This window comes from Chroicocephalus ridibundus, chromosome 10 (assembly GCF_963924245.1).
Source record: "Chroicocephalus ridibundus chromosome 10, bChrRid1.1, whole genome shotgun sequence".
NCBI lineage: Eukaryota > Metazoa > Chordata > Aves > Charadriiformes > Laridae > Chroicocephalus > Chroicocephalus ridibundus.
The window spans coordinates 17,114,430-17,142,243 of NC_086293.1; the positions used below are offsets into that span (position 1 = coordinate 17,114,430).

The 27,814-nt window shown below is 48.2% G+C and overlaps 1 protein-coding gene across 2 annotated transcripts in view; it reads right to left on the reverse strand.

Annotated features, from left to right (window-relative positions):
• SYNPR (synaptoporin) overlaps positions 1 to 27,814 on the reverse strand; it is a 110,505-nt gene that overhangs the window by 23,027 nt on the left and 59,664 nt on the right. Inside the window, exons 1-2 of one of the 2 annotated variants that reach the window (XM_063348212.1) lie at positions 22,087 to 22,435; positions 6,182 to 6,306 (exon numbers count right to left, since the gene is read on the reverse strand). In XM_063348212.1, coding sequence (XP_063204282.1) covers positions 6,182 to 6,306; positions 22,087 to 22,110 — 149 coding nt within the window. In that variant the 5' untranslated portion in view covers positions 22,111 to 22,435. Of the gene's footprint in view, positions 1 to 6,181; positions 6,307 to 22,086; positions 22,436 to 27,814 lie in introns of those variants that run through there. The other variant, XM_063348213.1, reaches the window with a different exon arrangement.

Below are 27,814 nucleotides of genomic sequence, written 5' to 3' on the forward strand. Positions count from 1 at the left end.
TCAGTAGTCTGTAGCCATGCACAATTAAACAAATATTGTACCAGGGCTCTGAGTAACAGCATTTGCTCTCTAATAATAACTACAGCTGGTTACAAAAATGTGCAATATTCTTTCCTATTAAAAACTCTGTTCATTCAAAGCTGAGAAGAAATATATTTGTTCTGCAGACCTGGATCACCTTTTCCCTGGCCCAGGAGACAATGTAAGAGCAAACAGCTCTAACTAAGCCAATAGCTCATTGATTAGAGTGCTCAGCTTGGCTATGCCAGCTCCACGTTCAGGTTGCTTACGACTTGCCCCAGTACAGAGGCTTGACCGAGGTCTCTGATGCCTTCACCACCAGGAAAGCCATGTACTGGGGCTTTAAATAGCTCAGAAAGTTCTTGCATTCATGTCACAGTGGAATAAAATCTTTTTACTGGGTTTCCATTTGGAAAAAAAAAAGATTTTGAAAATCTGCAATCTTGTGGACAGCCCCATAAATTGCCAGAACCTATGAATCAACTAAGAAAAAATAACATCTACATTTCCTAGTTAAGAACGCACCTTAATGCTTCGGTCTGCTTTGCATCATTAGGTCACATTAAATATGAGGAGACTTTTGTGAAGGTGTCACAATTAGAGACATGTGTATCTTGAAGGATTTATTTCCTGAATTTTGCTCAGCAGGATGCAACATTAGGCTGCTCACTCGCATCATTTCCAGTTTTCACTAACAGTAGTTAAAGCCTAGAAGTCTTTGTTAGGTAAATCTATTCAACAAAAGGCCAAAATTAGGTATAAAAAGCACTGCTGAGATCAGGGTTGGACCATGCAGCTTGTGTTCTTGGCTGCTGAACTTCACCCGACCATCCCTGCAGCTCCTGTTTGTGCAAAAGCACAGCTTTGCAAAAGGCACCAAGTTTTGATCTAAGGAGTTCCAGGACAGAGATGTCTTCCTTCATTAAGCTGGAATGGGTCATGCGGAGTTTAACCAGCGCCTCTCACCTTCCCGGGAGCTCTGCCAAATCCGCCTGGGAACTGGGGCATCTACGTTTTGGCACAGAGCACACCTGAAGCTACAGCAACTTCTGCTGGCTTGCTTCTGCTCCCGACCACCCGCAGAAGTGTTAGGAGGCCACAATTTGCCTTTGCAGAAGGGGCATTTTGTATCATGAACACGTGTGAAATAAAACATGAACCTTAGGGAGTTCAACTGACTAGATGACTTCACTCCTCCCCACCTGGCACCCTCAACTATCTAACTATTCATCCCCAATACCCATCTACACCCTCAACTGGTACGGCAGGCCAAAAGAGCTGGGAGAAGAGCCTGCCATAGCTGTCTGAAAGTCAGCATTGCAGGCAACTACTTAGTTTAAAGACTCGCTATTTATCAGCAGCTCCCAGCCTCCCAGCCATAATAGACATTTATAATCTTTTGGCCAAAATGTTTTCCACTGAATTCTGAAGCAAGATTTACTACAAATGGATAATAATAACAAAAAAAAAAAGGCGGCTAGCACACTCTGGCACAGAAATGTGCTAATATTAACCGAGGCTTTTTCCAAAGAAAGATAGTTGCAAAGCACAAAGAGTTAGCTACTTTCTCCTTAATGATCATCTGTAGCTTTTAAGTAGGCAATTTAGATCTGGCTGTCCTATTTCAAAGGAAAGACTGGCCGACCCATCACATGCAGACCAGCCGTACACTTTAAAGGGTGCTCAATGGGAATGTCTTTATTCAAATGAGATGCTTAGCGAGTGAATGAAAAGCTCCCATAAAATACAATTTCCTTTTCCTTCAGAAGCAAGGATTACTTCAAGAGACAGTTTTACTGGCACACTGGAAAGATACTAATAGGTGCTTTACAACAAAATGGAAAACGAAATTTGGTTTGCTCACTGCTGCGATACAAAGACATGCACAGACATATTCTTTCATCAGGCTCTCACGTTAGCACCACCGGGTAATCCCGTTCTGTCCCACCAGTAACTATGGCTCAATTCTCTGAACGCCTACGCACATACTTACCTTAACCACTGCTTAAGTGAGACTGTGTTTAAAATTTAATCGTGTGATCCTCTGGGCCGATATTTTCCAAGTAGCTTGCAGGATAAAAGCCACAAGGAAAGGCAAGATATACCCCAAATGAATTCCCACACAGCATTTAACTTGGGGATATCCTGTGTTACGTCGGCTGGGCTGAAAACACCTCCAAAAGCTCAAGGCAAAGAGATTTTAGTTCAGGATCTGTCTCAGGACTTAACGGACAGCACATTTATGGGATTGTATGGAATGTTCCTCCCTTCCCATTGCTCTGCAGCCCAACGGCTCCGCTCCTGGTGCTCAGCGTCGTCCTACAGCCCGGTTCCGAGCAAGGATTCCTGCCTTGTCCAGACAGGGACCGGCAGCAGTGAGATAACCCCAGAGCAGCAGGCGATGGTGTCGCAGATAACACCTCTGGCTGGCAGCGTGCCTGTGCAGTGCAGCATCATGAGAGTGTTTCTGCCACACACAGCTCAGTTTAAATCAGTTGCTGAAGCCCAAACATCTCAGTACAACTCTGCCACTTCCAAGAAAAACATTAAGTTTGTGATGTGAACAATTACATAGCAAAAAATCTGCTGTCATCTTGGTAAGTCAAGCCTGACAACTCAGCCAGCAACCAAAATAATTTGCCTTTAGGAGGACTGGTTAAAAAGTACCTCAATATGATGAATACCAGCAACAAATATGTGCATGGCAGGTGTACTATTCAACCACTTCGTATCAAAATAAAACCAATGAATAGCAAAGTACATGACCAGCGGCAAAATGTTGCTGGGATTAGCAAAAAATATTAAAAATAAATAGGACCTTCACCAGGACCCTTACGACAGAAAAAAATATTGCCTCAGGGCACTTGGATGAGTGACAAACCTGATCTGAAAGGGTGATGGACTGCAAGACTAACAAATAATTTCAAGATGTTGATTATTTTTTTCCCCCCACTCAAAGAATCATTACTGGGGTGAGGGTCAAGCTGATGAACACCTCAACATGTGCCAAATTTGAAATAGATACTGTAGCAAGCACAGACCCTAATGCTGAGAAATCCTGCTAGTGTGGGACCAGAGAAGTTTTTTCCGTATTCAAACTTGTAAAATTTTTTGAAATACATATACAGGTATCCAGAAGAAAGGCTGATTTGTGCTTTAAAGCACAAAGAGGTAAAGAAATCCTTTAAAAGTAAAAGCAGGCAGAAGAAATGAGAGAACATTAATTTCTTCTTGATCTTTAACTGTACCCTTCAAAACTCCCTGTCTGCTGGAACTAATGACTTCTCTTGAATCCATTGTTTGCTGGAGACTTTTGCAACTTGTAGGCTGGGGCTGAGAAAAATCTCAGGGTGAGGAGATGCTCCTTGGTTTGCAGGAGCATCTGGAGCTGCCTGCTGTGGAGTGCAATGCGCCTTCTTCAACACAGCCAGGACTGGCCTGGGGCGGTATCACTCACTGGTTTGAAATCAGCTTGGCAATCCATATGTTTTGATCACGTATCCCCATACCCCACAAGCACTGTTTTTTCCTCTCCTGCATCCCCCCTTTCTTTATTTAACCTGATGGGCCCCAGAAGCACATGGTCACAAGTGATATGCCCCCCATTTCAGTCTGGAAAACTCCCACACCGTTTTGATCTTGCTTTAACGGGAAAGCCTTCAGGCTCCTTCAACCTCATTTCCAAAGCATCCAACTCCTCTCCCTCTGCCAAGCTGTCCTGTTGAGCTTTACAATTTTGTTTACTTGCTTAAAGCTCTTGACACTTACTCATCAACTAGCCAAGGTCTAGCAGTTCAGCTTCTGGGAGAGGAAAACAAAACCTCAGGCTCACAGAAATGGCTTTCTACATTTCAAGTCATGCTGGAAGGCACAGCTCAAAAAGCAGCACTCAGGTATTCGACCGCTTCAGTGTCATTGCTGACAGCCACAGCAGCGCTGCGGTGTCAGATGCTCAGCAGCATCTCTCCTTCCACCTACACCTCCCTCAGCAATCAGAAAGCTGAAGTCATTTGAAAGGAAAATGCCATGTGAGCACGGACTTATTCAGACTCGGATGCAAGACAACTGGTGGGAAACTCATCCTACCTACAAAAAACCTACATGGCCACGCAGGCAGACAAGCTTCAGGACCACAGTCTTGATGAGGGAGCCTGAACTTTTTCCGAGGGTATCTTTCTGCTTTTTCCAAGGGTATCAGCTGCTCAAGTATCAGATACTACCTTTTCCAAGTAAGCTCACTTCTGGTTTTAGAGCATCCCCACTCCATTCTGTGGAAAGAGCACTGGAGAAAAGCAGAAAGAGCAAACTCATGAGGAATTCACAGGAATAGTTAGACTAAAGAGTAAAATGTCACCGAGTTCCACGGGTAGCACCAGGCCAGATTTTCCACGCACACATTTGCTACCCCACACAGTCTGCACATCTTTGGACAGTCTCTGTACACGTGTCAGCTTTGCATGCAAAGTTCCAAACTGCACAAGAACTGAGTATTTTCATGCTTCTCCCAAAACACCAGCTGGCTTAGTGTCATCTCCCTTCCCACCTGCAGATTACAGGCGTATTTCCACCCTGTGGCCAACCACCCTGCTGTAGATGCCACCCACCCAACCTTCAGGTGCAGGCTCCTCCTCCTGTGTCCCACCGCCCTAAGCACCCCCAGCCACAGCTGGGAGCCACACAGGCAGGTCAAGGGCCGGCTACAGCCCCAGCTGGATCCCTCTGCAAATAAACCCTGTTTTGGATCATCTTTCCAACATGCTGGAATGCCACTATATTCCCCGTTTTCTAACAAGCAAGACTGTGGGAAATCGCAGATCCAGCCACGCCTTTCTAAAAGCAATGGTGGACTTGCCTGGTAAAACACCACGAGACACTTGCTGGCGACATCTCTCCATTTTATTAACTTTTTACATAAAGTACTATTTTATAATCCTGCAAATTAAAAGCACTTTACTGTAGGGTGTATTCTGTAATGAATGCTGGCGAAATGACCTATTTGGAAGTGAATCACATTACAAATTCACATAACTCAATTTTCAGGATCAATCTCACACATACTAAGCAGAAATGAAAGAAAACACAGACAAGTTCAAGACAAAAAAAGTAAACATTTGTAATACCAGGAAATGTGCCTCTTTGGAGAAATAAATGTGTGTCAAGGAAGAACAACAGTTCAAGGAATCAAATTCAATTTCCACTGTTTGGAAGATGCTATATTTTAGAACATGTTAAGGAAGTAGATGCTATTACCTCTGGTCTGTGCATAGCAATCATAAGCAAAACAGCATGCGATTTCCCAAGGAGGCAAAATAATTCTAGAGTCATAGTGTACTGGGCTTGAGATCGGATTATGCATTCTTTTCTTAATCATCTCAATTCCTTTATGAAATTACTCATATGGAAGTGAAAGGTTTCTAGAGCAGACTTGACATTTTTAAAAAACAGAAGACTCTGGATGTTCATTTGAAGCAGGATCCTAAATGGCATGAGTATTTTTATATATATACTTTTTTTTTTTTAGCCTCAGTACAGCTTTTGGACTTAAACAACAAAACCTGTTTTCCTAAATCACTAGGTTCCAAGGTTTAAAGTACTCAGGCACTGAGAGATGCATACAGGCAATTAGTAGAATTTTCAAAAGCATTTAAAAATTATAGTTCAAACTCCTTTTGTCTTTTGTTCCCCCTTCCCCATGGAGTGGCTCTTCCAGGTCCTTGCTACTCCAATGGCTGGGAATCCTCCCTCGTTTCCAGCTTAGTTAATGGCTACATCATAGTCAATGGGTACTTTATCCCCATTTTTTTTTTTAACTTGGGCCAATGTGGTTTTGTTCTTTTTCCTTGCCTAGCCTTTTCCACCCCATGTGGCCCCCTGAGCTGTCCTGGCCTTTACAGGACTCTGGGTACCTGTAATTGCTCTTTCCTCCTTCACTGAGTTCCCATTCCCCAGTGGTTCCCACGGTCCCACCAACACCAGGGTCCAGCCAATTTCTGCACACCCAGAGCCTAAACAACACTGTGAGGAGAACTGAGCAGCCCCAGATCGGTGCTTAATCAAAAGTTGCTACGAATGATGGAAAACCCCACCGAAAGTGGGCTTCACATCAGCCCCCAACGCCTGCCTCCCTGCAGACGCGCCACCACGGCCCAGCCCGGGTTACCTGAAGGGGTAGGCAAAGGCTATGTCAATGCTGAGGTCACTCTCTGACTTGTTTGCACAGTCCACACTGAGGCGCAGTCCTCCAGAGTACCCACCGCATGTTGCAAATGCAAAGATTGCAAAAAGCTGTCAAAAACAAACAACATTTTTATTTCGTTTCGTTTCAGCAACCACCACAAGCAGATCCACGCAGCGGCTCCCGCTGCAGTGCTGGCCCCCTCGGGTCAGGTTATCCATCACTCCCTGCACTCAAAGCATTGCCAGACATTACACCCTTCCCAAAAGCCGACATAAAGAACCACAAAACTTGAAGCTCGGTTGCCACGCAGAGACAGAAACATCACCATTCGTCTGTGCCAGGCATCTCAGCCCTCCCCCTCCTGTCTCAAACCCCCTTTTGGGATTCAGAACCCAGGCAGCTATTCAAATCATCCCACCGACAGGCAAGCTCGGACAAGAAGAGAAGGATGAATATTGACTGAGCATAATGAGTCAGGCTTAACCCAAATAAAACACTGATAGAAGTATTTAAAAGGAGCAACCGGGAGCAGCAATAGTAGACCAAAATAGTTCACATGGCCGCCATCCCATTACCTGGCAAAACACAAAATTGTGCTGCCCCTCTTCCATTTCATGTATGACTTGGAAAAAAAACCACAATAATTTTTTGATTACTTTTTTCTAAATTAATACCATAACCTAAGAGGGATATAGAGGTGCAGTAAACTCGCACTCAGCAAAACAGGAAAAAAAAAAAAAAATCAAGACTTAGGATAAGCTCAGACAAACCAGGCAGGAACAAAGAGCTTGGGCGGTTCTGATGGGAACCCATATTGCACCTTAATCTTCCAGGAGAAAAAGGTGCAGGAAGGAGCGTGCAGGCCAGAGACACATCAGTATTTATATTTATATCAGGGGTTTGGAATTGGACGCGGGAGTGGGTGTCTTAAAACATCATTGACGTAGACTTCCTGGGAAGACCCTAAGCATAAGTGGGGACAGCTTACTTCTGCAGTTGTAACGTAAATTAAAGGACAGGCTACATTTTGTTGATTGTACCACTCTGGAGCTGAAGTAACTCCATCAGCTTTAACAGAGCTACTCGGAGATCTACAGCAGGGCAGATACGGGAAACGAGACGCAAACCCCTGATCCCAGTCACATACAATTAAATAAGCTAAAAGCCAGCAACACGGAGGAAACAAACAGCGCACGCATCTGGAAAAGAAAATGTGTACTTGGACATTGAAAAATTACACAGAAGGCAAATGTAATGGCAAAATAAAGGCCTGAATGATTCACTAAAAGGAATATGGAAACATATAAATAGAAAAAAATAGACCTATCCTCGCTGCACAAGGCTCTGCGAAATACACCGTTAATCTGATTTCTCCCAATTCAGAGCATGAGCGAGGCCGGCCATTTCAGCAGCCTCCTCGGACTTCAGCTTTGCCTCTGCATCTTTTCCCCAGACACCCCCAGAGGACAGGGGCGACTCCCGAGCACTGGGGCTGGGAGATGCTCCCAGGCTGCGAGGCGGTGTGCCGAGCACGGTGGAGCACAGAGAACAACGCGAGGTCCCACCCTGCTACTCTATTCCAACGCCACCAGGGCATACCACTGGGGATAGGTTTTACAAACGTATTTAGGCGCCTAATGTTGATAAAAAAAACTTTGAATCAATTCTGCATGCTGAGCTCACAGAAAAAAAGGAAAGTTGAACTTGACTGTGAATCGACTTATTAAATATGTGCCATGAAATAAATGTTCCTACTACAATTTGAACAGTGCCCCTTCATCCTAAATGAGACACTTCCTCTGTAAATACAAGAAGCTTCTGCCCTTACATGTAGCACAGCACTGAAAATTAGTATTAATCATCTCAGTTTAATTTGTGAGGCAATGTCAGACAACAACAAATTACAGAGAACAGGAGACATTAGTGCTGACCTGCTTTCTGGCCTAATTAATGCAGTTGCAAATGCAAGTGTTTTGCAGATACATAAGGAGGCACAAAGATTAATGCAGTGATATATAAAGAAGGAACTGAAGGGCTGTGGTGCGAGACATGCCATCAAGGAAGAGCCATCACCTCTCAGCTACAGCCCTCAGCATGGGGACAGGCAGAGGAAAGACACGCAGGTGAAATGCATCTCCTTTAATCAAGTACTGGAAACCACCATAAATGTCTGCCACCACGTTTATTCACCAAGGCAATGGAGTCATGCCCTAAAACACAGCTCAGGCTATTCCTTCTCCAAAAGGATCTCCTCCACAGAATCACAGAATGGCAGGGGTTGGAAGGGGCCTCTGGAGATCATCTAGTCCAACCCCCTGCCAGAGCAGGGTCACCCAGAGCAGGTGGCACAGGAACACGTCCAGGCGGGTTTGGAATGTCTCCAGAGATGGAGACTCCACCACCTCTCTGGGCAGCCTGTGCCAGGGCTCTGCCACCCTCAGGGTAAAGAAGTTCCTCCTCATGTTTAGGTGGAACTTCCTATGCTCAAGTTTGTGCCCGTTACCTCTTGTCCTGTCACTGGGCACCACTGACAAGAGCCTGGCCCCATCCTCCTGACACCCACCCTTTAAATATTTATAAGTGTTGATAAGATCCCCCCTCAATCTTCTTTTTTCCAGACTGAAGAGACCCAAATCCCTCAGCCTTTCTTCATAAGAGAGATGTTCCAGTCCCCTCATCATCTTGGTAAGCCCTTTGCTGTGCGCTCTCCAGGGCTTCCCTGTCCCTCTTGAGCCAGGGAGCCCAGAACTGGACACAGAGATCCTAGTTTTTCCTCTCCCCTGTCGAGAGCATCTTTGACAGCAGACTCAGGCACCTGAAGCCTCAGCCAGCTTATTTCTAGCCTTTACTCACCTTTTTCCCCACGCCACGTCTAGCTCTTAACCAGAGGCTTCTCAGATGCTTTCACTCCGAAGGCTTCAGCAAACCCTTCAGCCGCCGTCCTCTCCAGCCACAACCCACCAGCACCCACCCTCGCTCGGCACAGACTCCACTCCGAGCACCCAGGCAGCACCCACAGGGCAGGTGGGGAAGGGAAGAGGACCCAGCTGGAGATTTTTATACCCAACTTCAGCAGGGCCTCAGCCAACCCCAGCTTGGCTCTCTGCCGCGGCTGCATCAGATGCTGCTAACGGCTGGGATGGCCCAGCTGCCAGTAACGCCACAGCTGTGTGCCGGGGCCACGCAGCACCTTTTGGAAGCATATTTACATTTCGCATTGCAGGAGGGCAGAGCGAGGGCTGTAAAGCAATGGTATTTCCCTGGGGTACCCTGGCCAAGCAGCAGGCGTAATTCTCCTCTCGCCCAAGCAACGTTCTCCCACCTCTGCGTTCTTTCCCCAAGTTTTGCTGCTTTATGTTGTCAGCGGAGCGCCTGGTGTATTAAGGCAAGATTTACTCGTCAGCTTTTGTGCACACTGTAATTCTGTGGCAGTTGCAGGAATGCTGTAAACACCACTGTATTTTATTATAGCAGGATTTGTGTAAATGGCAGTTGTAAACCCCATAATGGGAGCTTTACGGGCCAGATTCAATAAAAGCTCCATCTGCGAGATAATTTTATTGAATCTGGCCTCTCTGAAATTGAAAAGTTTATGGAGAAAGGGAAAGCGTTTCCCTATGTTCCTATTTACTCTTCGCCTATAAATCCACACTCAGCGCTAGTCCCATCTGCAGTGTGCATGCATATCGCTTTTCCCCTTCATAGGAGATAAATCTTCCCAGCACACAGTTACCTCTGGTTATCGCATGGCGGCTGCCTCCTTCCCCGGAGGAACAGCAGCCGGGAGAAACACGGTGCCCCTCAGGCAACAAATCTTGGCTGCCGTGGCCGTGCAGAGCAAAGCCCAGCCATCCCCTGCCCACCCCGTCCCTCCTGCAACAGGGGATGCTGCCCTGTGATGGCCCGATGACGATGCAGCAGGGAGGTTGGTGCCTTTGCACCCGCCTGGACCCTTGAAGGGAAACGGAATGTGCCTGTTCCCAGCCTGGATCCACAGGGGATGTGGGATAACACCCCAAGCAAGCATCCTGCTCGTTTGATGTGCGCTATCGAAGCAATTACCAACGATGTGCCTTACCAAAGCAATTTGGACTATAGATCAAATAGGGGAGGTCTCCCCAAATAGGGGAGGGGGAGGAAAGGACACGATCTGAGCTCTGTGTCACAGACCAGAGCAATGCACATCTCCCGTGTCCAGTCCAGCCTGGCTGGAAGATCACCCTTCGTCCACACGGTTTCAGACACATCTCTAACAAGGCAGCACATCTCTGAAGCTTGCAAGGCCTTTCTGCTCCTGTTATGGGATATTCCCCATCCCCTGCTCCTGTTATGGGATATTCCCTCCATGTCTTTGCAGCCTTGGCCTGCGCTATTGGTATATTTTTGTAAGGAAGCACTGGCCCAGGTTGCCCAGAGAAGCTGTGGCTGCCCCATCCCTGGAGGTGTTCAAGGCCAGGCTGGACGGGGCTCTGAGCAACCTGGTCTGGTGGGAGGTGTCAGGGGGGTGGAACTAGAGGATCTTTAATATCCCTTCCAACCCAAACCATTCTGTGACTCTATGATTCTACGAAATCAGGTAAATCGCATACTCCAACAGAAATTATATTTATTATGGTACTGTGCAATAATAAGCAGCCTTCACTGTCAGATCAGATTAGCATGTTTTAAAGATCAGTTGGCTCCTTAGCACCCTGAGAAAAAAATAGCAATATCATTTCCAGCAGAGCACACGCTCCTCACACCAGCTCAGGGCAGGCAAAGGTTCATCAGCTGATTTAGGGCATCAGCTGGGAGCCCTCCTTCTTCTGATGCTTCAACGCAATGGCACTGGACCCTCTAATTCAGTATTCAGGGGCTGTTGGTTATCCAGACTCCAAACTCAAGGCTGGTCCGTTCGTTTCCTAGCCCAGCCGTCCTCGGTGCCCGGGGGCTGGGGGTGTGCGATGCCCTGGGGGAGCTGAAGTCCCACCTGTGCATTAGACAGTTGGCAGCGCCTCAGCACGCGACCCCAGACATCAGTCATCCCGCCGTGGAAAGGAAAAACGGGATGATTTCCCATCGCTTCTCCGCATTTGGCTTTCCGACAATTCCCCTCAATGCCTGCTGAGCGACAGGCTCGCTGTGTGCACCAGAAGAAGGCAGAATGGTTCCTGACAAGGCGAGTTAAAAGGGTTATGTAGAGCATGTTACAGCTAAAACATCCCGTTAGGAAGATAACACTGTCATTTAAAATTGATGAAATTTTATATAAACCACTTGGTTTTTCCAGGAGCACGTCTGCCCCGTGCAGCAGCCTTTGGCAGCTCGCTGGCAGACGAGATGGAGCCACCCTGGGGACGCACGCCAAAATCCACGCCGGTGCAAAGGGGAGATCCCCGCTCTGCCTGAGGGGGGATCTCGGTGACTCCTCCAGGGTGGCGAGGTCTTAAAAAGAAACCGTGTTGGTCTTGCCTGGAGCTGTGGTGGCCAACAGCAGGCTGTGCGGGACACATAGCTCAATACGTGGGTTGGTCCTCAGTGCTTTCACTTGGGGTTGAGGGAGGAAAATGGGAATGAACCTGCTGGATGCTTTCCCAGAGAGGTCCCCCTCGGCCCCCCCACTCCTGCCCTAACACTGGAAAGCCGAGGGGAACTCCTGACGCTTTCAAAGAGCAACCCGAAATATTTGAAACACCTACTCTTTTATTAGTCATTTTACACATTCGAAGTGTTTTACAAAAGACATCTTTTTCTGGCATCGTTTCTGGATGTAAGGCTTCCCTTTCTCTGGATCGCCATAATAAAGAGACTGCAAAACGTTTGCCAAATGTCATATTGCTTTACGCTTTCTGCCGCTCGCCATGGCCAAGGCCGCGCGTGAGAGCGGGGAGGGAGCGCCACGTCCCAGGGACCCGGAGACGTCCGCCCGCAGCCGGCATTGCTCACCCAGCACAGAGCCTCGTTAAATGGAGATTATTTATTTATAGAGCAGAACCAGTAATTGAACATTATTATTAAGACTGTAAAGGGAAGGTTCGAAGCCACTAAATGACTGTACGGGAAAACATTTACTGCAGAGCTGATGGCCCAAAATATGTCACCAGTGAAGGATTAGGAAGCACTCTCTCCTCCAGGTCTCTGCCTGTTTCTTTTTTAAAATCTGGCATTTTTCCTGCGCGGATCTGAGCTGCAGACTTCCTGGAATCACTTCTCCTACATACAAGCCTTTGTGCACTGGAGATTATCAGATTATTGACTTTGGGATTCCTAATTATATCAACTTGACTGGTTGATGAATTGGAGGTGGATAGCATGGCAGCCGACGCAGTGCCGGGGGAGTAGGCGATGACTAGCAGGAGTCATATTCCTCCAACAGCTACACGGGGAGAAAGCTGAAATATATTCTGCTCCTGCTGAGAAATAAACCCTAAAGAAATTGTCCACTAATTGCTGGGATTTAGTGTGCCCCCTTAAAAATAAACAGCAGCATTGCAAAGAATGAGGCCGTGCCTGCCCAGATCTGGTCTGCATGGAGGGGAAAGCCCAGGGATAAGGGAAGATCTCGGAGTTTGGGGCTTGAAGAACCACATGTGCCCCACCTGGGGATCGTTGTACGTCTACCCAAACATCGACCCCGGCAGTGCCTCAGGTTTAGCACACCGCTGAAGGACCACTCAAGCGAGTGTCACACATCGGGAGGCACTTGCAGACCATGCGCACCTCCAGGATGTGGTGGCAGCTGGGAATGAGCTTTTGGTGTCACCATGCTGGAGCTGAGGACGTACACCCTGTCCAGACCTCAAAGAAAGCACCTCATAGCTTTCACTTGGCTATCAGTCTCAACGTTTCCAGCGTCTTCTGAAAGGGGAATATGGCAATGCAACTACAGTTGTGTTGGAGGAAAATCTTTACATCAACAGTTCTGTATGGCTTTACGCTGAGCTACGCGAATGAGGCCCTTTCTTACGCATGCCATGTGGCGAGGGTGGCTATTGCTGGAAAACACCACGTCCTCCAGCCCCCGAGGCCAGCGGGACCCACACAGCGTGAGCCACCATGTCCCCAGCCACTGTCACCCACCTGGAGGAGACCACCCTGCTCCAAGACCTCCCCACTTGGCCCCAAACCTCTGCTTGGCATTTTAGGGCACCCCGTACAGAGCCGCCCTCGATGCCACCGGCTGGACGGAAAGACCTGACCCATGGTGGGCAGGACCCCTGCAGCATCCTCTGTTTAAAGCACAGCATTTCATTTAACGCTTCGCATTTTTAAAATGAAAAAAAATAATAAATACTTAATTTGATTCTTAATGGAAAGATTTATGGAAATGAAATTGGGGTAGTTTTAGTGAGTAAAGATCATGTTATAATAATTTGGTTCTACAATACTTTAATCCCAAGGAGACAATTTTCTCTCTTTTTCTTTGAAGAAAATGTTTATCTTTTTTATTCATCTTTCATTGATTATTCTAAAAATCCCATTTAGCTCCACCACATAACGGTATGGTAGTCTTTTCTCATTATATTTTAATAGAATAAAACCCAACTGTACATGAGAGGATTAGATAGCCATTCGTTGAGGTAAAGAACATTGTTCCTCCAGATGGCCAGACAGAATCTGTGTAATGCCTTCCCTATTTATTAAGTTCAAAATGTAATGCAAGCTGATGAGATGTGTTTCATCCAGTATTTAATGGGTCAGCCATAAAGTTGAAAGCTAATGCTAAGGTTGGCAGCGTGCATGGAAGAGTTAACAAGCAGAAAATAAAGACATATTTAGAGCATCTCTTCTTGGACACCGTGAAATGAAAAGTTGTCAGAAGACAAAGCTACTTACACAAGTGGGGCAGAGACGCTAAATTCTTCCAGGCCCTCTAACCATTTGGCAAAGGTTCGAGATAATTGAAGATATTTACAAGGACCTGAGGTTTGGGGTTTTTTATTTATTGTATAAATTGCTTTCTGCAATTAGTGGACACTAACAGATTGGCATCGAGTCTTCCATGAAACAAAATATATCGATACTTGCTGCAGACAGATGTACAAGCACCTGGGGTAACGACTGGGTGTACAGCGCTTCATTTGGGATGTATCCCAGAGCAGGACTTCTGCTGCATTCACAGCCCGCGGCCCTTTTCCCCGTCGCAGCCGGGGAGAGGTCTGGAAGCTACAGCTCCTCCTCTGCAGTCTCCACAACTCCGCATTTGTACCCTCTTCTTTTAAGGAGGCGGGAGGACAAGTTGGGCAGATTTGTTTAGATTTGTACATATGATCCCTGAATAACTCATGTTGTGACATATATCACTTCAGCAGAGACAAGCGCTCCTTTTGGGGCCTGAAAACTTCTCCAGTCCTAGACTGCTGGTACAAAAGACAACCGTGGTGGTCTCTACCGAGATCCACATTGCGACCGTGCCCAGAGCATCGCAAGTGCCAGCCCAGGAGAGCGGCCACCCCCAGGCCCAGTCCCCATCTATGCCAGCCATCCCCCCGCACGCCCATGTCGTCTCATGAGCTGCTCTGGCATCAATCACCTGTGACCGACCACAGGCAAAAAGCAAGGAAAGCCACGGTCAGGTAAAGGAGAGGTTTTCTAACAGGTGACGTTAATTCTTATTTTATTAACAGGTAAGGTTCAACAACCCAGCAAACACTCAGATTCATGCATAAATGTAATTCTGTTCCTGCTCCCTCCTGGAAACACAGGTTTTGTGCAGGCTTTACAGGCTGATTATATGGGATTTATTGTGTAACAAGTGTAAACATTTAATTATAAAATAAAAAAGGTTGGACGGTTGCTCATTTCCTTGCTCACTTGGTGGGTTTAAAAGCATCTGGGTTTAAAATGGCCCATGATCCAACATAAATGCATACAGAGCATGATCCAAGTTATTACTAAGTAGGATTTACTCCCTCTAATAAACACAGGGATTTAAATTACGGCTGAGAGACACCCACACGTGGGAAGCCCTCTGAGAAGAGAAAGTGCTCCCAAACTTAATGTCGCTAAACCCCTGATGGTCGATTCAGCCTCAGGGGCTCAATGACAACCAAGACCACACCATTCCTCCTCCTGCACAGCATTGATGGCAGGGGACCACAAACCCAGCTTGCAAAAGCCATGTTGTACACAATGCACACACCGTCTGCCCCAGGCTGGGGCTGGGACAGTCACCTCTCCCAGCCCTGGATCCCAGCCCCATCCCCAGCTCTCCCAACATCCCCACCAGGCACCATTTGGCAGGTCAAGGCCCCCGGTAGCACCATCTGATGACTGCTGTAATTGCTTCGTTATCTAATTTGTGTCTTTCTTCCTTCCATTAGCTCCAGCTCCCCTCTCCCAGCAGTACCTGGTAGACCTAGGCTCCGGCGGAGCATTTTCCTGCTCTGATGACAGATGCTCACAGCAGAAACAAGAGGTGGGAGTGCTCCTCTGACCAGAAAATGCTCTGACAGCTCCGTCCCTGCAGCGTGGCACAGCATGGGGGCTGCAACAAAACCCTCCCTGGGTCAGCACTCACTGAAAATTATTACTACAGGAAAGGCTCCTGTCCTTCAATCACACTGTATTATTTATGACCTAATGATTGCCCATTGACTAGCAGGGATTATATGTTCGCCAAGATGTTTCTGGGTGAATGAAAGGGCATTAACCTCATTATTATCACGTCCGTGCTCATCAGAGGCCATTAGTAGCTTCCTCTCAGCTCCCCGTGCTGCTGTGTGCTGCTATTTGGTGTCATCTGCTGCCTCTCTGCCCGCCCGCCCCACACGCATCCATGCCTGCATTCGGCTCTGCCTCCTTTCTCAAGCAGATTTAGGGAAATGGGTGGAAACTATTTAGCTTGGGAAAGGAATCCACAAAACCCTGGGGATTAATAATCCAGTGCAACAGCTTTTTCCCGTGGGGATTTGAGAGTGCTTTCAAATTGCTAAGCAATGGGGCCTCCAATCCGTTCTCACACACCCAGCAGCACTCTTTCAGATGATGTCTGTCCATTTTTTTCCTTTTTTTGAGTCCCACAACGCCTGTACGAGCAGGGCCGTTGGGAACCAAGGCTTTGCTTTTGGAAAAGCGCAGCCGGTTTTCTAGGCAGTATGTCTGCAAAGCCTTCCAGCCTCCAGACCACCCAGCCCTGGCCACTGAGGCCCGTTAGGGGTGTCCTTCATTAACCCGACCATTGCAGATATCCCCTTCTTGCTTCAGACGCAGCCTCTCCATGACATGTTTAGGATGGAGGATGGCTTGAGCTCTCCATACCAGAGCTCTGTGTGGCATCCTGCGCAGGTGAGATCCAAACGTGGGACCCATCAGCTCATCTCAAGCCAGTTTTGGATGGAAAATTCCACTGGAGCTGGCTCCGACCTCGGCACCCGCCTCTGTGCAAAAGGCTGGAAGAAGAATTTGCTCCTGGCTAAACTATCAGCCCACATGGTAAAAATAATTTCTTTTCTAATAATTAAAATGATGGGCTATAAATGAACCTTTGCTTTGCTGAGCTCTGGGAATTCACAGGGAACATTTTGCGCAAGAAACATTTTTAAAATTAAAACCTCTCTTTCCTCTTCTTTTCCGCCACTCCTCTTAAACTCTATCCCCAGAGATGGCATCGCTCTCCTTTCCCCCACTTAATCATAACAAGCAACACCTAAACATGAACGTTTTTAGGAAATTGAACTAAAAAAGTACTCCTTATCTCACTAGCTCTTGACACACTTCATCTGGACAGCTTAAGTCATCCTGTTTCCCCTACATCCTCCCTCTTACCATGCTCCTCCACACCTCTTGCCTTTCTCTTTCTCTTTTCACGCCCTTTCATTCACGTTCCCTGAAATCTGCAGCCATACCTGCTTCTAAACACACAAAAAAGGTAACAATAAAACCTTGGCAGAAACCTTGCCTGAATGTTCTCCATTTCCTTCTTGGTTCAAAATACTTAATTCTGAAATAACCAGGCGTTCTTTCCTTCCTCTCAACTGCTAGCAGCTGCCGTACATCTTCTGTGCCACTTCCCAATGTACTTCAAATCCTCCCAGACCCTGGAAAAAAACAGCCACTTGTACAAAACCAATAATGCATCAATGTTTTTGGCTGTTGCAATCTTTATATCTGCACTGCTGGAGATGATTATCTAGCTTTTTTTTTTAATCTGTAGATACAGGCCTGTGGAATAAAACCAGGGCCAATAAAATAAGGAAGCAAAGAAAACACAAGCAGAATGAAAAAGGCAATTGAACATGCTATAAATTCAGAATCAGGTGAAAGCTAATTATGGCCATGCTCACTAAAAAGATGAGGACACAGCCAGGGAGATAGACTTATTAATTATTTGTGTTATGGTAGCACTTAGAAGCCCCAATCCTTTATCTGGGACTAGCTGTGCTATACATGGCAAACACTCAAATACGTCTTTGGGTAATTGCACACCGTTTTAAGGAAAATGTGCAAATGCTCTGTTCTTTCACCTTCAGCAGTTTCTGGTTTGTTAATGCTGCTAAAAGAGCCTGAGTTTACCATCAGTCTCGTTCTGAGCAGCTCATGGGATGGTCTCATGGGTCAAAGAACAATTAATTCAGCATGAGGGTACCCTCCACCCATAGCTGGATTGGGCAAACCACAGCAACCCCCCCCAAAGTGGGCATGAGATGCATCCGTCACCATCCCCAGCCCCTGGCGTGGGGGGACCGAACGCTCACTGTTGCCAACAAGGGACGTTTCATCCTCATTGACTCTGTGCAAGTTTGATTGCTTTTCTAATTAAGATACATTTTATGGTAATCTACCAAGCCCCTTAGACTAAATCACTCACTTAATCTGTTGTTAGTGCCCATATGTTTACAGCTTTCCAGCCTGCTGCAGCATATTTGCTTTGCCACGGCACCGGGGAAGTTTAGTGACAGATGAGCCGCCGAACAGCCATTCAGGTGGCGCAGGGCCCTTCCAGCCAGGCAGCCTGCGCACGGACGGACGGACGGACAGACGGACAGACAGACAGAGAGCCCCGGCACCCGGCGGTTTGGAGAGGAGAGGTGTAGTATTGCAGACACTGCACCCCATGCTGATCACCTGTCTCTTCCCCTGTCTCCACAGCAGGGCTCAGCACATCTTTCTCGTTTTCCTTTCTTTCCTTATTTTTTTTTTTTCCCCTCCACAATAAGAGGTTGTACATGACAGGAGAGGATGGCTGAAGAGTTTCACGGTATCGTCGCGTCTGTGGCACCAGAGCTTGCCTACTGAGGAGTTTCACTGCAGGTTCCAGGGCTCTGAGCATCCCCTCGGACGAAGGGCAACAATCACATTTCCAAACTAAGGACAGGCAGAGTCAGCCCCTCCATCTGCACTGGACGCTGAATTAAACAAAAACCGTGCAAACGCTCCACTGTTCCGCTAAGCCTGGCCAGGAGCGTGTGTCCCCGGCCCCAGCCTCGCCCCCCCGCCCAGACACACTGATGGGCACCTTCCAGCTTCTTCAGGGCTGGCGCTTTGCCACCGCATGCCCTGGCCAGGAGCTAAATCTCTCTTTCAGGCCTGCCTGGGCTCTCTAGTAGCCCCATGTCCCACATACGGACACGCATGTGCTGTGCTGGCAGGCAGCAGCTTCAGCTCTTCGTCTTCCATCAGGCTGCCCGTGCCGGCTCCCGGTGAAGGGGCAGGGATGCGCTGAATGGGATGCCCTCCTGCATCCCGCGGTGGTACCTGCCCAGGCAGAGCTCGGGCAGGGACCCAGGGACCCCAGTTCTGCTCCGACCAGCTGGGCTGAGCCCCCAGCCCACCACGCACAGACATGTTGTATTGACAAGCGTGTACCACGCTACGACTTGTGCTCAGCTCGCCGAAGGAAAGAGAGCCCAAAGGCAAAAGCAGGAAAGACCAACCTCTGGGTCAAGTTGCCATCTGCCATCCTATGTAGAAGGAAATATTCCCTGAAAAAAATGGTCATATAATTGTACAGGAACTCCTAATCATGAGTGACATGAAGAATAAAACACCACCTGCCATCACCAGCAGTGACAGGCAGCTGCTATCCAATATCAACACAAATACCTTTCCCCCTGTAGAGCGCCTATTGATCTGAACAGGATTAACAGAGGTGAGGAAAGTACTCATTAAGTCTTCCAAGGACTTGGCTAAAAAAAAAAAAAAAAAGACTATCTGGCATTCAGAAGGAGCCCGATATTTAAGAAATCGATTTTTTAAGCATTTAAGGAATTTTTCTAGGAACTGTTTGAGCTGCTAGAGGAGCAGACAAGGAAACAGGTGTCAAAGGAAAAGAAGCTTCCCAGGACGCAGGCACCCCTAAAATAATGCCTCAAACTCCTTTCAAACCCTGATGCACCTGCTAGAAAGGGGCAGCAACTCCTCCATCCCACTGCCACAAATCTCACGTTTTCAGCCCTGGCAGAAAGCACCACGCTGTGAACCTGTCCCTGTGGCCACACCAAGCCCGGGTTTGCACATCAGCCTGAGGGCATCTTCCAGAGAGGATCTCACACTCCTGGGGAGGTGGCAGAGGCTGCTCCGAGGTCTGAGAGGTAAGTGGTGGTGGGGGGTACTGGACGGTACTGGACTGGGGAGAAGACACTGCAGATCTGCTACCACCAAGTAGCTGGAGGTGAAGGACCACCGCACATTGCAATGCCAGGATGGGCAAAAGGCAACAGATGGAAAACCACGAACACCGAAGACTTTTGTACATAGATCATGAGGAGCAGGACAAGCTCTCCTGCCCCCGCCCCCCGCCAAGTCTGTGTCAGCGGTATCCTGTAGAGATGGCAGGTAAGGACAAAGGGATCATTTCTGCTCAGCCACAAGCTCCTCTGCCAAGGGAAAGTCTTGCAGTGATGGACTTAACCACATTATTCACTTTGTGCCTTGCACTCCCTTGGCTGCTGGCAATCTGCCTTCGGGGACAGGGGTGAGACCTCCCCCTGCCTGCAGTCAAACCAACCATCCCCGGCCACTTTTCCTGCTTCAAATCTATAAAGATGAGCTGAACAGGCTTCTTAATAAACCACAGCATGCCCAGCTTTCAGGGCAGTCTGGCACCCCTGCTATGATAAGAGTTACATGGCACAGAAACACCAGGCTTTTAGTTTTGCAGGGCAGGAAGCAGGAATCGTGCTCCTCGGTCCACCCTACCCACCTCCTTATGTGCACTTTGACCATCATCCTTCTGCTCACCTGGAGGACACTGCACTGAGCCAGGTACCCAGGCTCAGCGAAGTTAGAAATGCTTAATGCAGTCCTCAGGCAAGCAGGACCATGCTTAGAAAGTGTGTGAGATGTGCCTTGCTCAGACACCCATGCCCTCCGCACCTGAGGAATTAAACGACTGTGAAAAAGACAATTATTGTTGTGTACCTTGTTCTCTAAGACTGTGCCGAGCCCACTCATTCAGCTGGTATAAATATATATGGTACCTATGAAACAGGAATCATGCAAAAACCAAAAAGCCACTGAACTGGGTGCCTATTAACTGCATTTTTGGGAAGGAGGCAGAACTGAGCGCGTGGGCTCATCCGTCCAACACCCTGCGCCGGGGGATGCCGCATCCCAGCTCCTGCCCAGCGCGGGCTTGGGCAGCCGGGGCACGGACCCCAGCAGAGCTCCCGAGCCCGCTGCGGAGGGGCACGAGGCACAATATTCGCATCGGCTGCTCTTCAGGCAAGGGCAACTATTGCATTTTGGAAAAAAACGGGAACAATTAAAGTGGTTCAAATGACTAAGCAGTTATTGGCAATCTGAATTTTCTCCCTGGAATAGTTTAGCTTGGACAGCCAGACACAACACCCCTGCCTTCTCCTGTGGGTTTAATAAACCCAGTTACAGTCTTCTGATGTCTTATTTAAGTACACTTCATCTACCTATTAGCATTCCCTGGTATCATGAGAGCAGGCAGATTATTCTGGGTCTAACACGTTGATTTTCTGAGCAGGTATACACTCAAGCATGTTCTCACAGCAGCTCCAGCTCGTGCTACAGCTGGAGTTTTTCAAGACTTCTGTAACACCAAAGCGATCGACTCCCATGGATACGATTCAAGTATGAAATAATCCAATTGCCAATAAATAAATCAATGCAGTGCTGCAAATTCAAGGATTTATTATGTAGCCCGAAAGTATTACAGCTATACATCTTGTTTTCCTCGGCCAGACTATCACAATCACTGCCTGGTACTGCCTGGAAAGCGCACCGGGAGCTATGACGGGGAGAGATAAATAACTGCACCTCCCTATTATTTACAGGTAACAAAGAGGTCCCCAAGTTAGCCAAGAGCGCTGAGGAAGGAGGCTGCCGAGCCGTACAAAGCAGAGGCAGGGAGCAGAAAGTCAGCGCAACGGTCTATTGACCTGCGTTAATGATGTTACACTCTGAAAAAAATAGAAAAAAAACCCTATTGTCTTAATTACTTTAAAGATTTTCTTTATTTCATTGATACATTTGGATGAGGAGCATGTTGCTGCCGACTGCTATACTTTAGATTGATATTTCTAAGGTAATATGCAGTCAGATATTCATACTTCAGCTTGATCAATACTAAATAGCCCTTACTGATTTTTTTTTATATCCAATATTCCTGCCTTATTTTTGAGGCATCTTTGATTTAAAATGCCAGAAGGAACACAATAAATCAGAATTCCTTTTCCTTTTAATCCTCACTCTCCTGTTTCTGCTGCAAAATGAAGTGCAAAACAAGTTTTCGAAGCAGGCACCCCCCTCTGCAAAGCAAAACACAAACCAAAAATATTTCAACGTATCTAAAAACCACAGAACAGTTGGGCTCAGCATGAGAGTACAAAGAAACCAAACCTAAAAACAATTTTGTTGGCTTCACGATTCCTGTAAAACCCCACTTCTCCCCCAAAACAGTACAGTTACACAAATAAATAGAGATGCATATAACTTACCGGAGCAAATATCACCATACACATTTACAAAGGGATTTATAATCCAACTTGCGTCTCCTGAAATAAAGCAAGGTTTGTCTCATACTAAAAATAAAGGCTCCCAAAAGCTTCTCACAGTAGAGAGAGAGAGAGAGAGAGAGAGGGAGGGAGGGAGGGAGGGAGAGGGAGCGAGCGAGCACCAGCTCCTTGCCTCGCTTTTTACGAAGCAAATAAGGAGAGCAAGAAAATCAATGCCGAGAGAAAGTGAGATGATATACCAATCAGGCAGCAGCCTCAGCCTTATTTGCAGAGGGATGGCAAAATGCTCATATTATTAGACAATGACTACACACAGCCTAAGCGGAGAAAGCCAACACTTTCCCCTCGGTGAGAGGCTGATTGCTTTGTTGTGGTGCAGGTACCACCACAGCGGGCTGGGAGACGCAGCCCCTTCCTCCCCATGGCTAATGCAGCATCGCTTCACTCCTTGGGCGTGCTCCACAGGAAAGAAACAGTTCCTAATTCCGGGCTAAAGTTGTACTAAGCTTAAAAAGCCTCCAAACCTCTGGCACTTGCAGAGTGTCATCAGACCAGTGTGTCTTTGTTGCTGGGTTTGGGGGATTTTTGGACTCTCTCTTATATTTTGAGACGCTTTTCACTGCATCTCGGAAAGCTGCCCCACAGCTGCAGCAAGGAGCCCATCCAGAAAGGGGAAAAGACCTCTCAGGTCCCCCACGCTTTAACGCGCACCGAGCTCCTCCTGTGCTCGCACAGGACCGGACCTCCAAAGCGTCCTCTGGGAATTTGAGCTTTTGCCCCTTTTTGTGTATCAGAGCAAACCTACGGGAAACCCGTGGGTTCCCTTGCGCCAAAAGGGAAACTTTGCTGTGCTATTAATCTACCCAAACCAAACCTTTGCTGTGCTCCCGTACGCGTTGGAAAGAGGAGGAGAAGGTAGCAGAAGGTGAGCTCATTGCCTCCAACATACAGGCTTGCAAACAGGACGCATCGGTGGCAAATGCATGCCACTTCTTTGGGAAGATGCCACACTTGCTCCCCCCCAGCAGCGGTACAGAGACACAACCCCCCCACCCTGTCACTGCAAACAGGGGTTTCAAGGTGGTCCCGTGTCTCCTCAGCCCGTTAAGAGGACAACATGGATCCAGGGACCCCTCTCGGCGAGGTGCCGTCCTCTGTGCTCCCCCCGTGAGCCTCCGCCATCCCCAGCCCACCGCCCCAGAGCCGTCTGGTGTAACCGGGACTATGAGTCGCCCTCTGTGCCACTTGCTTATCAGCCCTGGATTTATCCCCGTTTTGCCCACTTTTCCACACACCGCATTAAATATATTCAAACATACGTGACTTAACGCGTAAGACACAAGATGAACTTTTATTTGGAGACAGAAGTCACACGCTGGTACACAGAAACACCTGCTGGGTGGAAACAGTTCTCTGCGCAGCAAAACTGGAGCACAACTGCTGTTCCCCAGCGGCTTGGGATTTACATTGTGCAAGAAGAGCTGGAATTCACGGGGAAAATCCCAAAGACAAGACCAAGGAGACTGAATTAATCTGATAATTCAATTTATCTGCTGGGGGCTTGCACTTCTAAGCACAATCCTGGCGCAGAGGAGACTCCGACAGCCCTTCATGAGCGCTGAACCTCCAGGCCCCGTTCCCAGGAGCTGCGTTGCCACGCTGACAGATGTCACCGCCGACGATGTGGCCCCGCGTTTCCAACAGATACAGCCTGATGCCAGCCAATGCTGGAACGAGGAGACACCGTGGTGCTGAGAGAGTTCTCCAGGCTGAAGCACTGCTCTGCTGCTCCGTGCCTTTTAGCGTAGGTGAAAGCATCTGCCTGCTACCCTGCACGCTGCCCGAGTCCCAGCCATGCGGATTAAACAACTCAGCGCCTTTGGGGCTGCGGAGCCGGGCGGCGTTTGCCTCCCACCGCACCGCGAGCAGCCCTTTGATGCCTCATCCACGCAGGAACCACACTCCGCAGCCGGGCTCACACCGCGCAGCCTGCAGCAGCGTCTCGGCATTCACCCGGGTAGCGTTGGCCAACACGCCTTCCTCCCCGAGGACAGGGCTCACACATCCCACCCCTCCTTCCTCGCCACCTCTGGAAAAGACAGAGCAGCCCACAGGAGGTTTTGTAGGAACAAGACAGACCCAAAGAGGAACGCGAACCAAAAGCCAGAGATGGGCAAAGGTGACCGAGGGCCACACCAAACTTCCCGCCCACCGCATCAGCGCGAGGGGCGATGCTGGCTCTCCCTCCCCTCTGGGAGAGCTCTTCTCCTCCAGCCTGCGGGCGCCTGGGCTGCTCCCGCACGTTGGCGGAGGATGGCGGGAGGATGCTCAGCCTGCCTGAGCGCCCCAGCTGAGACATCTCACTGCTCGTGGCCTTTTTCATTGCATTCAGCTCTCCAGCTGGCACTGAAACCTGCTGTATCTCATGGTGACCAGCCTCTTGCTGCAAGGTGTGACAGTAAGTGAAATGCAAACACCTCTCATTTTCCAGCAAGATAATTCTATTTTCCCACAGCTAACAACTGCTGTTACTTAAACTCACTGGAGTCTTCTGAAAACTTTGAAAAACATCAATTAAAGTTGTTCTGCAGAGGTGCCCCTGGGAGCTGCTGTGTCTCAGCCCTCCAAAAATACGTGCCCACTTGGGCCCCGGTGTGGGACGTGGGGGTGCAGGATGCAGTTTTAGCCAGAGCACGACGGATTGCAGCAGACGATAACCTGTCCTGTCCCGCGGCTCCTTCAAACAACACCGCAATACAGACTCCATGCCATAAGGAGATCAAAGCCTGCTTCTTTTTCTGAACCAGTGACACACCGTGAATTCTGTGGATCGCATCTAATATCACTGAAAATGGATGTGTCAGTGTCTGCTGACGAGGCAAAACACTTGTTGGGCTGCGGGGGACCCTGCAGCACCGCAGGCTGGTGCTTTCTTCAGCTTTATTAGATTCCTTGGCAAAAATTCATCTGAAATACTGGACACGACACTCAGCATCACCAAGCATAAAACCAGCCGCTGCCAATGCCAGCGCTGCTATGCCACGTCTCTCTCTCTGCTGTATGACAGCTTTCTGCTTTTGATTTTTAAGTTGTGAGTTTCAAAGCAGACTAAAAAGCTTCATGAGATTTAAGCCCCAAACTCTGGATACTACTGAAAAGCTGTACCCATCCAGCAGATTTCCGCCAGCTTTCCCACATCACTCAGGGTCTGAAGAGATTTAATTCCCGCCTACACGAGGTTCATGGCCGACGTAGCTAAAAGGGATGCAGCGACACCAGTAACACCAAGGGCTGCAGCCTGGGGAGAAACTTCTCCTCCCCGGGTACAGCGGCAGTCACGGGAGGCATCTCCACAAGGACGGCATGAGACGGGAGCTCTTCTCCTGGTTCCCCACTGAGCTTTGCCATCTCTTCCCACAGCTCCCAGCCCACCACAGGGTACCTGAACCCCAGGGAGCGGGATGGGAAGGAGAGGGCAGGGAGGGAGCCCCAAAGCACTGACTACTCTTAGACCTTCTCATTGCCGTGTTGCTTTACTCTGACCATATTTTCTCGTATTACCCTGGGATGCCTGTTCATGCTTGCATCTGTGCTTCCAGTTTTATCGATGCCTATAAAATCACAAACTGTGTGGCGGAGATGGAACAGTTTCATTGGTCACACCGCGGAGGACCTGACCTGGTGTTTTCTCATCTCCGTGGTCCTCAGCTCTGTTGGAGGCTGCATCGCACCGGCGCTCACCCTGGTGTGGCCAAGGCAGGAGCAGGCAGCACCACCACGGGCCCTTTGGACCACGCCGCTACATCTGTGCTTACTCCACGTGGAATAATTTAGATGTGGTGTTAAGGGATATGGTGTAAGGGAGAACTTTGTAGAGTGGAGTTGATGGTTGGACTCAATGATCCCAAGGGTCTTTTCCAACCTAAATGATTCTATGATTCTATCATATCAGAGCTTCCATCCCACCTGGGCTGGAGAGAAAATATCAGTGACGGCAGCAGCGGCTGCGGGAGCAGGCTGGAGCCTGGCAGAGGGGAATCGTCCAACCTGGAGCTGCTGCTACAAATAACCCGCCAGCCCAGGAAATATCAAGACGGGCTGCCTGTTTGCCAACAGGGATTTTCACATTTCCCTCTCAATCCTTATTTAAATTTGGGAAGACGGAAAATTAACGAAGTCTGAGATACATAACTGGAAACCATTTGTTTTTCTTGTGGAAATGGAACATTTCCTAATGAACCTCTCCTCCCCCTGTGCCGTTCGGCTCTGGATGCAAATATTGCTGCGAGTTTATCAATCTGCGGCTTGTTTCACGCAGTTTGCAATGCTAATGAGTAAACCAATTTTGACATATTATGTAAGCCAGTTTCTGAAACAGAGATTCTTGGCAGGCCAAATGTAAACACAGACACCCTCTTGCATCCAATTTAAATGAGCATGTTGCCGAAAGCACTAAGGGCTTGATTCTGTTGACTTATTCCTGATTTACTCCAGTGCAAAGAAAAAAAAAAAAAAAAAAAAAGAAAAACAACAAAACCCTATCTTTCAATTCAATTACTAGTGCAGCAGCAATTTGCAAAATGGATCTAATTTTGTAACGTGGAAATGTGCTGGAATAAGTTAATGCAAGGGGGTGACTCGGGCACTGTATGAGCATCAGCACAGCACACGATCGGGAGCACGCATGCCATTCCAGATGGAGCTAGTGGAGGAGATGACAGCTCTTCTCTCCCTCGTCCTCCCAAGCCAAATTTCGGTCCAGGTAGTGCCCCATGGGTCAGACCAACCCCAGAAGGTGATGCCTTTTGGCCTCCCTGCTCTTCCACCATGGCTTTGCAGAAGGACGTTGCCTGCCTGGGGGTGGTGGGAACCCAGGGCACGAGGGAAAGTTTGTCTTGGCAGTCACTGAAGGTCTGCACCACACCAATGAGTGGCCAGGTGCCGAGACCTTGTCCACCTGGCCCAAACCTGGCAGCTGGCCCCACCACCGAGACAGTTGGACACTCTGATTAATGGATTATATCCAGTTTGTACAGACTATAATCTCAGCACCAGGATGATGTGCTGGAAGGCACGTGCGTTGGATGGCAGACTGCAACGACCATCAGCGTGCCTTCCAATGACACGGGGATGAGCTGAAGGTCACAAGCTTAGAGTTTGGGGTAGGAGAAAGGAGGGGGGATGCATTTTTAAAGGCCCCTGAGAAAAAAAAAAAAAAGAGAAAAAAAAAAAAAAAGAAAGGATCTACCAGAGAGATGAACAGGATTTATTAAAGTGAGGAAAAGTGAGGAAAGGCTGGAATCAAATCTGTCATTTGCACTTTTCCCAGTACCATCTGGAGCGTTTGCATCTGCCAAAAAGCACAGTGTATTTCTGTCGACAAGCAGGAGCAAACGGGGCAGCAGCATACCTGGAGGTGGCCTTTGCCCTGCTAATGGCTCTGGGCATCTCCAGAGCGTTTTAAAACTAAAACACGAGCATGAAGTTGAACTGTGATGCTCCTGCCATGGCAGAGGGAAAGAAATAAAATGAGAGACCTGCTCTGCTGTGAGGTCGGGTGTGCTGCTGCAGAGCATATTTATTGCATGTGTCAGAGATCCCACCAGGATCTGGAGCTGCAAAACAAAACCTCACACTCAATCCCCTTCGCAACATGAGGACCAGGATATCATTTATCATACCTAGCTCTTTTATATTGTAAAGCAAAGGA